Source organism: Hordeum vulgare, chromosome 5H (genome assembly GCF_904849725.1).
Source record: "Hordeum vulgare subsp. vulgare chromosome 5H, MorexV3_pseudomolecules_assembly, whole genome shotgun sequence".
In the NCBI taxonomy this organism is placed as follows: domain Eukaryota; kingdom Viridiplantae; phylum Streptophyta; class Magnoliopsida; order Poales; family Poaceae; genus Hordeum; species Hordeum vulgare.
Genome location: NC_058522.1, coordinates 544,944,946 through 544,960,325, shown reverse-complemented (window position 1 = coordinate 544,960,325; position 15,380 = coordinate 544,944,946). Strand labels below are relative to the sequence as shown.

At 51.9% G+C, this 15,380-nt stretch overlaps 1 protein-coding gene across 2 annotated transcripts; it reads right to left on the bottom strand.

Moving 5' to 3' along the window:
* Positions 1–850: 850 nt before the first annotated feature.
* On the bottom strand, positions 851–13,545 carry LOC123452647 (casein kinase 1-like protein HD16). Of its 2 annotated transcripts, none has more exons than XM_045129345.1 (18): positions 13,083–13,545; positions 12,546–12,845; positions 12,358–12,462; positions 11,962–12,090; positions 11,737–11,810; positions 11,587–11,656; positions 11,442–11,497; positions 11,290–11,361; positions 11,102–11,196; positions 10,739–10,811; positions 10,538–10,667; positions 10,205–10,420; positions 9,981–10,111; positions 2,737–2,911; positions 2,562–2,652; positions 1,883–2,040; positions 1,275–1,463; positions 851–1,131 (listed from the first exon to the last, which is right to left on the bottom strand). In XM_045129345.1, the coding sequence occupies exons 1-18, from the start codon at positions 13,281–13,283 to the stop codon at positions 1,072–1,074; spliced, it is 2,325 nt and encodes a 774-aa protein (XP_044985280.1). In that variant the 5' UTR covers positions 13,284–13,545; the 3' UTR covers positions 851–1,071. The 2 variants fall into 2 exon arrangements, with proteins under 2 accessions (XP_044985280.1, XP_044985281.1); XM_045129346.1 differs by having other exon boundaries at positions 12,546–12,830.
* Between the last annotated feature and the right edge of the window lie 1,835 nt (positions 13,546–15,380).

Sequence of the window (15,380 nt, the reverse complement as noted above, 5' to 3'; positions counted from 1 at the left end):
AGGTCTGACATTCTCAAATTTTAAAAATATCTTGTTAGTCAAATCTTAATAGGCCATAACAGTGGATCCAATATGCGGCACGAAGCAAAAGGGGAACAAGTATCAAGAGAAGATTTGAAAGGAATATCATGAACAAAAGCAATACTTGAAGCCGCATCCTATCGTCACCAACCATAATGTGGCATCTCTTCAACATCGATGGGGTCATTAAAGCAGAAGTGAACAAGTACATCTACTGCACGCAAGTGACTGGCAACCCTCAAAGTGGGAAAGGGGTGGCAATTCATGTAACCTAAATTACTTCGGGCGCGGGCATGGCCACAACGTCTATGGCAATGGGAGGAAGGTTGGCGAGGACAGCTGCTTTTACAGCCGTCCAATTCGACAACGCAGCACTCAACGTGTTTCAGGAAATGAAGGTCATCGACGTCAAGCCTAACCTAGTCGTTGTTAACTGCTAATTATATGTATTTATGCAATCGAACACTAGGTAAAAATTACTTCACGATAACAAGACATCACATGCATGCAGGCAACCAAACTACTTATAACTTCGTTTTTTGCCTCGTTTAGCCAGTCCTGCTTAGCCTGCTCGTTTTTTTTTTTTTTTTTTTTTTTTTTTTTTTTGCCGTCGGTCAGGCCCTGCAAAGAAAGTAACCAAACGCGCCCCAAGGAGACGCGGAGCGCGGCTTGGGCACGGGAACTCGGCTGGGGAGGCCGCCATCCGAGTCTTTGAGCGATGGTGTGGTGCTTTTCTACGTATATATAGCTCTTCATATGGACGGGTGCATACGGAGAGTCGTATTCGGATACGGTATGCTTCGGCCTCGTTTCCATCATCCGAAGCCGATACGGTGAAGCTCTTGCCTCCTGGCAGCATACATTCCTTTTTTTGTGGAATACACATTTTTGGCAAGGTTAACTTCTGATAGGGAAAGATAAACCATGGTTCTTTTTCTTTACAATAAGAGGAGGCCATTTTGCAGCTCAAAATACCAAAAAGAATCCCACCAAGGCCAAAGTTAAAACTCTAGCGAATTCACCTTGGAGGCTCAACGCAGCCGTCAACACTCAACACGCAGTTCGGCCATGGCAGATCGAGGTGATGTACAGGTCCTTCGCCCATTGTTCCTGAAATTTTGGTGTTCCGACTGCCGAGGTTAGGTTCACACATGTAAACCAGCAAGACACAGCATATAGCATAACTATGAATGTTGCACCAGATTTTGAGATTCATCCGGTCAGCAAAGCATGCCGGGGTAGTAGTAGTATACCTTTGTAGCCTTGCTGGGGAAATCACAAGTTAGAAAAGTTTCGTCCACTGGTTTCGTCTTGGACTCCTTGGCTATGCTCATGATAAAGGCGGCTTGGTCAGGCGTGGCTGCACATGAGGTTATTCTGTAACCGGCGCCATATCGCTGATGGATTCCTTCACTTGGATACAGAAAATCTAACTCAACAACCTGCAGGATGCAACGCAGATTTCAGTTTCACATGATCACATCAGGCTGAATACGAACATTCAGACTTCGCACAACCCTCTACACAATTACTGATATTTTGGTATAAAGGGAAGCTGGGCAGAGCACCGGTTCTCTAAGGGTAACTGAAGCCATTCTTGAAGCAGCATATGTTTGCAAGCAGATATTAGACATGCAGCACTCAAATTGTTAGTTGCTCAAACGAGTTTGGCTTCCCGGGCTCAGAACTAAATAATTTTAGTGCGCATATTGTTTTTTACTTTCTATCGTCGACGACATATGCAGTCATTTAATGAATGTTCACCACAGAAGAAATTATAACATATGAGGAATCATCAAATTCATGAAAAGGATTATTTCCAAATGATTTATTGCAAAGAAGTGCAGGCACATGTTTTGACCTGGTAGGAGTAGCCCGCGTTCGTCGACGCGACCACACCCCAACGATTCCCGGAAGTACCCATACATGTTACACGAAAACCTTCTTTCCACTTTTTATTAATCCATTTATAAGGAAAAGATTCACTGACTTTGTATGACTGCTGTCTGTATGGAGTCCCTGTAATGGTATTAAAGATCAGAATCGATGTATATATTATGGAAATACAAAAGGACCAGTGGACTATACGAAACATCAAAGATTAGACAGTAAGTAGACAGATGCTGACAATTTGTTTAATTAGCATAACACTTCATTTATAAATATTAAAAAATAGAAAACTGGCAACTGTTAAGTTCCATGAACAACCAGTAGAACCCAACAGTCCGGATATTTATACCTTTTTTCAGATCTGGAAATATGAAATTGATACGACAAACTCCGCTGGAAAAAATAAACACTAAAGAAATAACATCCAGAAGAACATTTACACCTCAAATCAATGCAATCTAATGTGGTAGTCTCTCTTGCTCTAACACCACAAAAGTTGTGTGATCAAACATTTATGTGATGCATCGTATGAAAGCATACTACTTTGTGTCATACGTATAGCAGTATCCTTTTCAAACGTTTAATCTTCATAAAAGGGAGCAGTTTGAACAAATGAATAATTGTCGACAGAGAGCAGGCAATTTACAAACCTTTGGACATGACAACCAATGAGGTTCCATTGGTTGCTCCAGCTATTGCTGTTACGTAGAAATTCTTCTCCCACTGCTCCACAATCCAATCCTACATAAAAAGTTAGAAACAAGATATTGTCAAGATTCCAGATTATCAAAATTCCAACTAGAGAGGGCATAGAAGGTACCACACCTTCTGTAGGAAATTTTGTGAAAGATTGAAAACTTGAGAAGAAAAGCCGGTCCCAGCATCCATAATGATAGCCCACACATTTTTTGAAGAAGCTATACAACTAATGAACAAGCCATCTTCATTGCCATTTTGTATGTGCTGATGCAGCCTTGAATCAGGTACATTAGAGTGGTATCTATCAAAGGCAGAAGAAATATGTTTACAGTTACATTAGTTACTAGTACCATATTTGATTTACGAAGGAGATAAGAGATTGATCAATAACTGTTGAAATAGGCACTAGGAAGATCTCAAATCTCTCGAACTCGAGAACAAGCGAGTGTAGCCAGGCAAATAGGAACTAGTTAAGCTTAAAACATAATAAGCAAAACTAAACCCTTTCAACACAAAAAACTAGCATGAGTGGCTTGGTTATAGAAAAGCATAATAGTATAGTTTTAGACAGCTACTCTTACAGGGATACCAAATCCAATTAATTGGGGTATCCTCCTTTTCGAAAAAAGATATATCACAAGTTTGCAGCATCAATCACCTCAATGTAGTTTTTTGTTTCACCACATTCACTGCAAGACATTAACTGGAACTCCATATATTTTTTTAAAAATAGAGGTATAGATCATATACTTTTTTTTTCGAGAAAGTGCAAATGACATTTGCGTTTTTATCATTGAAAAGGCAGAGTTTGGGTTACATATCGTCCTAGGAGGCACCAGTTACAAAGCAAAAACGATAGAACTTAGTGGACATCCCAGGTCTGTGGGAGAACTACTCTAAGTCCACGGGCACCCGCGTTGGCCCAGGCAGTGGCCTCCTCCTTGATGTTATTGAGCAGCTGCAGCGAGGAAGGCTGGGCCCCTTCAAAGGCGCAAGCGTTGAGGTGTTTCCAGATCATCCATGGCACGAGGAGGGTGGTGGACGCGAGGCCCTTGTGTAGCGACTTCGGCGTATTCTGCCTGGCCTGCAGCCACCAGTCCATGAGTGAGGCTTCATGGTCTGGTGGGGTGGCAGTCGTCCTGAGCCAGGCAAGGATCTCATGCCAAGTTTGGCGAGCAAATGGGCATTCTAGCATCAGGTGGCGCATCGTTTCTGGGGCTTGATCGCAGAGCAGGCATCGGGGGTGGTGCTGCATTCCGTGGCGCGCGAGGCGCTCCGCTGTCCAGCATCTGTCCTGGCAAGCCAGCCAATGGAAGAATTTGACCTTTGGGGGAGCCCCATTCTTCCATATAAGCTTCCAAGAGGAGCACGTTGTGGAGCCCTGGAATGTTGCTAGGTAGGCAGAATGCGCGGTGTAGATGGCGTTGGACGTCCACTTCCAAGTAAGCCTGTCGGGGTCGGTTGAGAGCGTGACTTGCTGGGCAAGTTGCCAGAGCTGCAAGTATTGGCCTATCTCGTGGACGCCTAGGACTCCGAGAATGTCTCGGGCCCAGGAGTTGCCAAGGAGACCCTCAGCCACTGTCCTGATCTTGCGCCGTCTTTTCGGAATGCATGCGTACAGCTGGGGCATTAGTTCCCAGACGGATCTGCCATTAAGCCATCGGTCCTCCCAGAAGCGGGTAGTGTTGCCATTGCCGACGGTCATGAAGGTAGAGGCGAAGAAGAGCGCGCGTTCCTCGGAGGAGGACTGCAAGTCCAGACCATGCCAGGCACGCTCCGGGTCTGTGCGGGAGAACCAGAGCCAGCGGAGGCGAAGGGCAAGGCCGGCGCGTTCCAGGTCTTGCACGCCAAGGCCACCGTGCTGCAAGGGCCGGCAGACGCGGCGCCAGTTAACGTGGCATTGGCCGCCATTGGCTGCACGTCGACCAGCCCACAAAAATCCGCGCTCGATTTTTTCGATCTGACGAAGCGTCTTATGCGGCGGCGCGTACGCTAGGAGCTGGTGCACGGGGATGGCTCCCAGGACGGATTTGACCAGGGCAAGGCAGGCTTGTTCATCAGCCCCGCCTTCCAAGTTGGCAGGCGATCGGCGATCCTATCCACCAGGGGCTGAAGCTGGGCGGCCGAGGGACGCCTTATTGTGAGGGGGATCCCGAGGTAGGTGAGCGGGAGCTGGGTGATGGGGCAACCCAGGTTGGCGATGGCGGCAGTGGCTGTGTCGTCGTCGCAGTGCGGCAGAGTTGCCATGCTTTTGGTGTAGTTCACCATCAGGCCAGAAGCTGATCCGAACAGCTTCAGGATCTCACGCACAGCCCTTGTGTCGTGTGCGGAACAGTGGCAGAAGAGCACAACGTCGTCGGCATATAGCGACACCGCGGGGATTGACCTCGCAGGGTGCAGCCGTGCCAGAACACCAACTTCGATGGCCCTCCGGATTAGTCGTCCGAGTGTGTCTACGGCGAGCACGAACAGGTACGGAGAGAGGGGGTCTCCTTGACGGAGCCCTCGACGGTGCCGTATAGGGGGGCCGGGCTCACCGTCCATCAGGACTCGCGTGCTTGCTGATGAGAGGAGGATGGCTATCCACTCCAAGAATCTGCTGCCAAAGTCGTATCCCCGCAGGACCTCGAATAGGAAGGGCCAGGACAGGGAGTCGAACGCGCGCGCCAGGTCCAGCTTGAGCAGGATCCTTGGGGCTCCGAGCTGGTGTAGCAGCCTCGCAGAATGCTTGACCAGGATGAAATTGTCGTGGAGGCTTCGACCAGTGGTGAAAGCATTCTGACTCTTGCTGACCAGTCCATCAAGTTTTGGGGCGAGGCGCAGCGAGAGGACCTTGGCGAAGATCTTGGCCACAAGATGGATCAGGCTAATGGGCCGGAAATCATTGAGCGTGTTGGCGCCGGCTCGCTTGGGCAGCCGGGAGAGCAGCGCTTGGTTCAGGCTAGCAAAGCCCCTGCCTCGTAGCTCATACAACTGCTGGAAGACGTCGAAGAAGTCATGTCTAACCGTGCTCCAACAGGCCCGCAGGAACTCTGCGGTGAAGCCATCCGGCCCTGGCGCCTTATGCGCAGGCAGGCGCTTAATCGCCGCCCAGATCTCGTCGGCGCTGAAAGGCAGGTCTAGGTCCTCCAGGTCCGTGGGCACGATCAGCTCCGACAGTTCCAACGTGTGTTCGCGGTCGAGGGCGGTGCCCAGGAGGGCGTCGTAGTGCTCGTAGGCTGCCTGGGCGAGACCTTCCTGCTCGGTGATCAGGTGGCCCTCCACGGCGAGCCCAAGGATCCTGGACTTCTGCCGGCGATAAGAGCACTGTCGGTGGAAGAAGGCGGTATTGGCATCGCCGTCCTTCAGGTATGCCAAACGGGCACGCTGGCGTGCTAACGTGCGCTCCATAGAGGCGAGTCCGAGGTAGGAGATTTTGAGCTGCTTGCGGAGCCACTCCTCATGGTGTGATAGCCGCCTATCCTCTTGCGCCTTGTCGAACCGTGAGATGAGCTCACGAGAGATGGCGAGCTTGCTTCTGATGTTCCCGACAGATCTAGAGCTCCAACTAGTCAGCGACCGCGCCGTTGCCTGGAGCCGCAGCATCAGACGGTGGAATGGGTCAGCATGGGTGACCGAATTCCAGGCTACGTCGACCGTGTCGTTGAAGCCATCGAGCCGCAGCCAGAGATCCTCGAAGCAGAAGCGATGTTGAGCGGCTGGCATGGGGGAACAGTCCAGCAACAGCGGGCTGTGATCGGAAACGACCGAAGCCAGGCAACGAAGGTGACACGCAGCATGTGCTTCCTCCCAGTCCGAGGTGCATAAGACTCTGTCGAGGTGCACGAGGGTGGGGGGGACTGCTCATTCGACCAAGTGTAGCGGCGCCCGTTGAGATATACTTCCTTCAGCGCGAGCTCATTGATCACCCGTCGGAATCTGCCCATCATGCGCCGATGGAGATTGCCGTTATTTTTGTCCTCGTCGCGGTAGATCAGATTAAAGTCACCGCAAAGCATCCATGGCCCAGGGCAGCCGACGCGACCTTTGCCGCCTCATCCTGCGGGCCACATACGACCGTCAACCACCAGGGCGTGGCCGTGCCGAGAGCAACCTTAGCGGTGAGCGCGTTCGTAGAGAACGTTGGGTCTGTGATGCTCACAGACCGGCTCTTCCAAGCGAGGAGGATGCCTCCGCGCGTACCTAATGCCGGCAGGTATACGTAATCGTCAAACTCAGACCCCAGCGTATCGAGAAGCACCAACGAGCAGATCAAATCCATTTTTGTTTCCTGGAAGCAGGCAATGGTCGCGCCCGTAGTCTCGATCAGCGATCTAACAGCGTAACGTCGAACGCGAGAGTTTAAGCCGCGGACGTTCCAAACTACAATCTTAGGGCCATGATCGATAAACAACGGGATCGACGGTCGGAGATTGCAGCGCGGGGGCTAAGTCCCACCGGCGCCGGCAGCGGTCGCAGGGGTGCTCGTCAGACGGCAAAGTCCCTCCGGTAGCTTTCGATCAATCAGCGCGGCCATAGCCGCGAGTACGTCGAGCGGAATGGGCACGGCGAAGATGCCATCATATGCACGCATCTCCGCGGAAGTGATCCACTGGTCGATGCCAATGATCCCGAGTGTGCGCAAGACCTGCACCTGTGCCCTCCTTTCGGCAGTGGGCGGCGCCACTCCAGGGGATTTGGCAGTGGAGGCAGAGCGGCCGCGGCGAGGGAAGAAGCTCAGTGGATGTCGGGGGTGCCTCTTCCCCGGCGTGGGGAGGGAGGCAGCAATCTGTTTCGTGGCGGCAGCAAGGAAGTCCCCGAGGGTCCAGTGCATGTCGGCAGAATTACGTTCCCTGGGGCGACGAAAGGTAACCGGCGGCGAGGCGAAGCGGTTGGGGGCCGAGCGCATGGCAACGCAGTCCTCGATGGGCCCCCTAGCAGTGAGCTGGGGAGGGGGCGACGAGGGTGAAGACAGAATTTGGTCTTGCACCGGTCCAGTAGCTTGCATGGGCCTTGGCGGTGAAGTGGCGGGCTGCAGGGCCGACACGTGGGGAGGAGAATCTTGCATGGCTTGGGGAGGCGGCAAAATAACGGCGGGAGAAACGCTTCGCGCGCCCTCCCCCTCCTTGGTCGTCGCGGTCCCCGGGGACCGACCCTCAGAAGGCTCCAAAACTGCGGCAGGCGGTGACGCGGCCAAAGCACCACTTTGTCCCGACCGGGCTGTGCTGTTGGCCGGTGAGGATGGACCCACCAGCTGAGAGTCTGGCACCTCGCTGTTCGAGCCGACAGGGGCCAGATCCCGACGAGGCCTGGGGCTGCATGGGTCAGAGTTGGGCCCTCCAGCGCCGTCATCCCGGGCGGAAGGCGACACCGAATTCAAATTCGGGGTGGCTTCCGTTCCGCTCGCCGCCAATGCCGTCCGGCCAGCTGGCCCGCATCCTGGCGAATTTGTACTTGTTGGCCCTACGTCCCCGTTCGCAGCAGTCGTGGGGGGAGGACCGTCTACAGGAGCTTGCTTTACTTTCCTTTTTGCCTTTCCTCTTTTGGCATCCCAGCAGAAGTGGCGGGCCCCATCCCGGCCAGGCCATGGCAGCATGCACACGAGGGGACAACGGCCGACCGGCGGCGCCGCCTCCGTGCAGGAGCCCCAGGGAGCCATGGCGACACCATCCACACACGAAGGTCGATCCTTGGCCTGCCATCCTAGGGAATCGATGGCAGTGCCATCGGCACGGCCCGGGGGTGGCGCGTCGGCGCGACGGCGCTTGCGGCCGCGGCGGCGGGAGCGGCCAGGGTCTTGGCCGGCGTCCGGGGCGGTGTCGTTGCCATCCCTGTCGCGCCTGGCGGCGATCGCAGCACGGGCATGGGCGCGGTCAATCTCAGAGCGCGCGAGGGAGATGGTAATGGGGTACGACAGGATGCGGACGGTCGGGGCGGAGGAGCCAGCGCCGGGGAGCAGCTCGACGACCTCCAGAGTAGCGGCGCGCCGGATGGCATCAGGATCATGCGTGCGTCCAGCAAGTCGGAACACGTCGAGGTCGGCACGGGACCGAGTGCGATGATGGAGCCGCTCGATCCAAACCGTCGTGCCGAGGATGTGCTCAGCTGTGGCAACATTCCAGGCATGGGCAGGGATGCCGCGGAGCTCGAGCTCGACACGGTGTTCGAACCCACCCGAGCTGGCATGCACGAGCTTGCACCACGGGCGCAACGACAGGGTGAACCTTGGGCCATAGACGAGGTGATCGCCGTTCATGCGGTCCTTGCAGGCTCTAGAGCCGAAGATGACGATGAAGTCCTCGGGCTGGTGCGCGTGGATGGTGAAGTCCCCGACCTCGAAGCTGAAGGTGCGGTGGAGCAGGTCGGCGACCTCGTCGGCGGACACTTTCGGCCTGGTGCCCGTGATGGTGATCACCATGGCCCTGGCCAGCACTTCCTCTGCCTCTTCCATCTCAACGGTGCACGCGAGGATGACCCGCGCTGGGGCAGCGGCAGGCGCCTGGGCGGCCGAGGCTAGGAGCAGAGGCGGTGGCGGGGGGTGGCGGGGGCAGGGCCGGCCGCGGAGACGTCCTGACTGCGAGAGCTTGGGGGAGCGCGACCCATACGCCGATGGAAGCTCTCGCAGCCGCGGGAGTCATGGCCGGAGATGAGGCACTTCCGACAGCGGATGTCGCTCTTGCAGTCCCGGACCCGGTGGCGATGATCTAGGCAGCGGAAGCAGAGGCCAGCGATTGCCTCGGGGGAGGGGCTGCGCGGGCGTTGCAGCGCGGGCTCCGGCTCGGGCGCACGGCGGGGGCGGGGACGGTTCTTGCGGCGGGGCTGCTGGAAGCCGTCAGCATCCACCACGTCGCCACCAGCAACGCGGTGTACCTCGAAGCGGGGGCCAATGCGGGCCTTAGCCGGAAGCCGCGGCGCCACCACCACTGGGCCAGGGGCAGGGGGCGCGGGGGCGGTGCTCCGGGAGGTAGACGCGGGGGCGGCGCACCGGCTGGCTGGCGGCGTGCGGGCTACCTCGCTGTAGGAGCGCGCAGAGGAGTCGCTGTCGGAGCCAGACCAGCGGCCGTCACCGAAGGAGACGCGGTCCCTGGACATGGCGCACGGCGGAGGGTGGGGGGGGGCTCGGGAGGAGGGCCACCGGCGTGGATTCGACGGCGGCGAGGCTGGTGGAGGGCTGGGTCAGGCTAGGGGCACGGGAGGGAGGGGAGTGGAGCCATCCTAGAGCTCTCGTACATTAGATTTCTACAGTGCTGCTTCTCTAGATCATATACTCACATAATCTAGCTATTCCGAGCTATCTAATGCTTGATGTCGGGTATGAAGAATATGCCTGAGCACACAAACAAATAAAAAATGAATGCTGTTGCACTATTTTCATGTTTAAAAACAATTACCGCTGCTTCATGTTCTGCCTAGCACTATAAATTGAAATCCATTGAGTTGCTGGGGTCCCCAACCGAACTTTTTCCATGGGCTGTTCATCGTCTTTAAGATTTACAGAAATTCCTCCACGTTTATGTCCAGCCTATAATTTGCACGGCAGAGGCATGGCGAAATATAATACAACCGAATTAAAGTACAGAGCATAGATAAATGTTGTGGATAAAGCAGTACAAACCTCTAGATCTCCAGCGATCCTGATGGGTCTTGAAGCAGGTCCGACAATCAAATCATCAAAGAGAGAGACAAGTTTTTGGTACTTTGGCTCTTCATCAAATTTCATAGTAGTAACTAACTCAAGAAAATGTTTGAATGGGGCTGGACAGAAGCTACACAGGACCTCTGGAGAAGTCTCCATTTTCTTCTTACAAACAAGAAAGCTCTTGTTATCTCCCTGCAGCAATAAGCCATCAACACAAAAGTAGGTTCCCGTAAAAAAAAGTATGTTTAAGAAAACGAGTAGAAAATATTAGTAAAGCCCTGTCGACTTGTCGAGAACATTGAAGACTACCTGACAGCCTTGCCATGGCAAGCTTCCTCGTAATAAAAATATAAGGGTATATGCTAGTGACTCCAAATCATCCCTCCTACTGCCTGTACGACCTAAATGAGCATGGACGCTAGCATATCTAATTGTTCCCCTGGGAAATGTCAAAAGTAAAAAAGTTAAATTTGTGCCGTAATTTTGTACAGAAAAGTGGTAAGAACAAACCTAAATATGTCTGGCCTCTGATCATACTGAACATGCATACTGGATGATCCTCTTTTCCATTTCCAGTTAGATGCTGAAAAAAATTAGTATCAAAAGAACCATGTGAAAAAAGGTTAGTGAGGCATAAAATGAATCAACATTCTATTAGCTCCATCCCAAATTACTTGTCTTAGATTTCCATTTAGATTGTATAACACTAAAACGTGTCTAGATACACCCGTATCTAGACAAATCTAAGACAAGTAATTCGGGACGGAGAGAGTATTAAGTAATCAATTCCTCGGAGCTAAGGGCATAGTGCGATGTGATCATCAGATTGAATATCTTCATGTACAGATGAAACTACCATGTGTAATGGCATACCTAAACCAAAATTAATGAGAAAAAGCTTCTTTTCTTGAGCGGATCCAGGCTGACCAAGCAAAAAGTTTTCAGGTTTTACATCACCATGTATAAAGCTGGCAATAATAGGAGGAGCAGCAAATGTTAACAACGAGGAATAAAAAAATACGGGAAATGCATCTCAAAAATATCAAATGTCTTTAAACTACCCTTTGGAGTGAATCTTTGCAAGTATTGACATGGCGTCAACGGCAATACAAGCAACCTTTAGAATTGACATCCTGTTACGGGTATTGATACTTTCAGCAAGGAGTAAGGAGAACAAAAGCAGAGGGAGTGAAGATAGATAAGATATACTTACTCCTGTCCTGGTGAATGCCAAGCATCACAGAGGTTAGGACCAAGCAGATCCATTACCTGAAATTACGGAATCATGATTCAGTGAAAAGATTATAAAGAGTTAAGAAGTCTTTCTGAGTGCATTTTTCCCTGGAAAGTTAACTCACAAGAATGTAGTAGTCTCCTTGGCAACCCTTGTAGTGTATCGATGGTATGCCATGACAACCATTGAGAGCCCTGCTAACAAAGGGATAAAATGCCATGCTCCACCAAGAATATATAAATGAAAAAAATGGATGATTGTGTATAGTTCTTACTGATAGACTTGCCACTCATATGGGGGGTCATAGCTACCTTCTCTACTTGTCCGATGCACAAATTTCAGCGCAACCTACACGATATTGATGCAGGTAAGAATTTTTTTAGATAAAGGAGGATCTCGTGCACAAAGCAATGTATATTGAAGTGAAATACAGATAAGATTTTGATGAATCAAGAACAGATTTGGTGTCCATCTAAGGCAAGTAGATAAGAGATGAAACCTCGATTGCATTTCGACCCTTGTATCCTCCACTGGGCATACCTATCCGTCTGCCAACATAGACCTTGCCAGAGTTACCTTTACTTAACTTCCTACCAGTTATATATTCTGGGGAGTTACGTACTTCAACCTGCATCCAATAGTTAAACAAGATTTAGAATTCATTTAGGAGCTCAATTCATGGCAGTAAAACTTTACTTCCTCCATTTCACACATTAATAAAACAGGGGGTATTCTGACAAAATATCACAGGGGATCGATCCTAGTACATGTGGAAGAGCAGCATAGAACTGATTTGGTGACACACATAAGAGAGTACAAAACTCCTTGCATATTCAGTTTCCAATCAAATTTGTACACAACTAGGTAGGTCCACAGGAAGATTAGGAAAGCATACCCTGTCTGGCACTGGCGGCATCGTCTTGGCTTGGTCATTTCCTCTAGGAGTCGAAGCCAGGCTTTGACTGCCGTCGGTAAAACTGGCACCACAACAAGCAGCAGCCTAGAAATAGAAACAAATACTCTAGTTGATCAATCAGTGTGAAAAAAAAGGAGATGCAGGAAGGAGAAGAAAACCAAGCATACTCTCTCAGGCAGTGGCGTTATCATGCCTTCACTTGCAATTGCAAATATATCAGCACCTCCGTTCAAACCATGGTCGCCTGCACCGGTAGTCTGTCCAGCGACAGCTTCAGGGAGGTCCTGTTGAGGCTGGTCGGTGTGCAGATCATCAGTAGCCCTGAACCTCTTGTCTCTATGATGGGAAGCTGGCCTTCCTCTTCCTTGGGCAGCGCCACCACGTCTCCCCCGTGGAGCCGCCGCAGCAGCACCACGCCTTCCACCCCTCCCTCGTGGAGCCGCATTGCCAATCTGATTGTCCAATAGCTAAGAAACCCAAGTAAACAATCGGATGCCAGGAGGGAACTTAATAAGTACTGTACTACTGTATTAGTGAGAGTAGCACCGACCGAACACATCTAACAACTGTGCTCACGCCATTGCAGCAGCAGCAGCGTCGATGAACAGCAAGAGAAGCTTGCAAATGTCGCTGACGGGGGGGGGGGGGGACGGGGGGGGGGGGGGGACGGGGGGGGGGATCAACAAAGGGGAAACTGTCCGTACCCTTTCAGGCAGCGGCGTCGTGGCGGCATCACCATGTGCAGCCTGTGCAGTTCCGTCGGCAGCCCCGCCGCCGCCCTCGTCGTCACCAGCTGGCTTGTTCAAATCTAGGTCGGGCCGGGCGGAAACCGAGCGAGGCGGCGCGGCGCGGTCGCCGTCTCCAGGGTCGCGCATGGACAGAAGAATGGCGGTCGCCTCCGCCATGGCAGCAGAGAGGGTTTGATGAGCGGGGAGGCGGAGGATGATGCGTGCCTGAAGGGTGGGATATAGCAGCAGGTGCTGCTGGGTGGTGGGCGGTGGAAGGGCGGCATTGATGGAGGAGGGGAGGGAGCAGGAGCTGCAGCAGGCGGCGGCGAGGGGGCAAAAGAGGGGGGTGACATGACCGGCGCGCCTCGGAAGTTGTGGACGAAGCAATGGCGTCGGGTGGAGTGGAGACAAGGCTTGGATCTGCTGCCGTGTGCGTGAGCAAAACCATGGCCCATGGGCCCACGGACCTTTGTACTCCACGGCTCTTCCTCCCTTACAGATGCTCGAAAACAAAACAAATCCTAGAACAACCTCAACGTAGTGATCCATTTCGTTCGCGGTCCTTCGTTTCAATCCACGTAGACAGAAAAAAAAACCCAACGCGCCGATTCAAACGGACACTTGTATGCTTTTCGTTCGTCTGTCGACCCATTTTCGGGTCAATTTTGAGCCTGATTTGGCTCAGCAAGGACACAAAGCGGACGCGGACGACGCACGCTTCCTTCATTCCCTGACCCGCCAGTCGGTGATACGTTGGTCGTTCTCCACCCCTACCGACAGCGCCGACAGCAAGCCCTCGCCTCGCCTCGCCCCCAGCCCCCTCGCCGACGCCGCCCGGCTCCGACGGCCTCCTCCCGTACCTCCCGAACGCCTACCCACGCCGCCAGTCGCATCACCGTCGGTGCACCGCAGCTTCTCCGACCCCAATCCGTCATCGCCGGTCAGCTTGGTCGTCCACGCCCGCAAGTTGTTCGACATTTTGCCTTAAGGTACAAATGGACTACGCTGACGAGTTCTTTTTTCATAATGTTCTGTGTGACTCCCACGATTCCTCATCCGACGACGGATATCTTAAATCCATATTATTACATGCAACATAAATCTAATACTAAGTGGAGCTCGTTCGGCTCCACCGTGCTCATATCCGGCGGCTGGTTGCGCCCCTCACAATGTCGGTCCGTTCGTCGGCGAGGTAGAGTAGGACATGGAACACTAGCCGGGTCACGGGAGTCGAGCTCCCGCCGTCTCCCATGCTCCCACTCTTCCTCGTTGGAGCCCGTAACCCGGTCGGTGCCAGTCAATGATGGATCCTCCCCGGGAGGAGCTGACGTCCATCACGGCGCGGTTGCGTCACCTGCACTTGTGCATCCTACGGAGCGACGAAAAGTGTGACTCAGCCTCCCGGGCTCTCCATATCTGCTCCATATTTGGGCTGGAAATGAGAGGTGTCGTTTAGCCCAGACGTTTGAGGCCAGTTTAAAGGGTCCGTTTGGATCTTTTTTCCGTGACCGATCAATGACCGGACGGCCTATCGGGACATTTGAGAATAGTTTGAGGGATGTTATTGTAGATGCTCTAAGTGTTTATAGATCTGCTAGTACTTAAAATTTGGATGCGTGCATTGTCTTAAAAAGCTTGGAAACGCACAAATTGGAAGAATTCTATTGGGGGTGTTTGTTTACAAGAATTTTTTGGTGTAGAAACTAAAAAAAAAAAATTAGTCCCATCTAAATCAAACATGAGGGACTTTTAGAAACTAAAAGTGAGCATTTGGAACTAAATAAAGAAGTCTCTAAATGAGAGTCTTTTTGTGACTTTTTATGACTTTTTTCAACAGTGCCTCTATTTTTAATCCATTTTGTAGAGGTAACATAATCTTTTAGCATGTCATTTAATAATTTTTAGTATATGTTTAATCTTTAGAATCAAATACATAGGTATTAGAGACTTTTTAGTTAAAACTAAAAAAAATCGTACGACAAACATGACCTTGTGAAGCACGACCGGACAACGTCTGCTGTACTTCCTTCTGCCGGCGTTGTTTCCAGCAGCAGCGGTTGCTTCTTGATAGCTACAGTACATGACCAAAAGTCAAAAAGACTATCTTGTAGTGCTATCATGGCTACGGGCGTAGGTGTAGCCAGGTAAAGCCTTAAAGGTAGTTTCCTGCCTCATGATCCCAAAATACTCCCTCCGTCCGAAAATACTTGTCCTAAAAATATATAAAATGGATGTATCTATAATTAAAATAAGTCTAATACATCTATTTCTAGG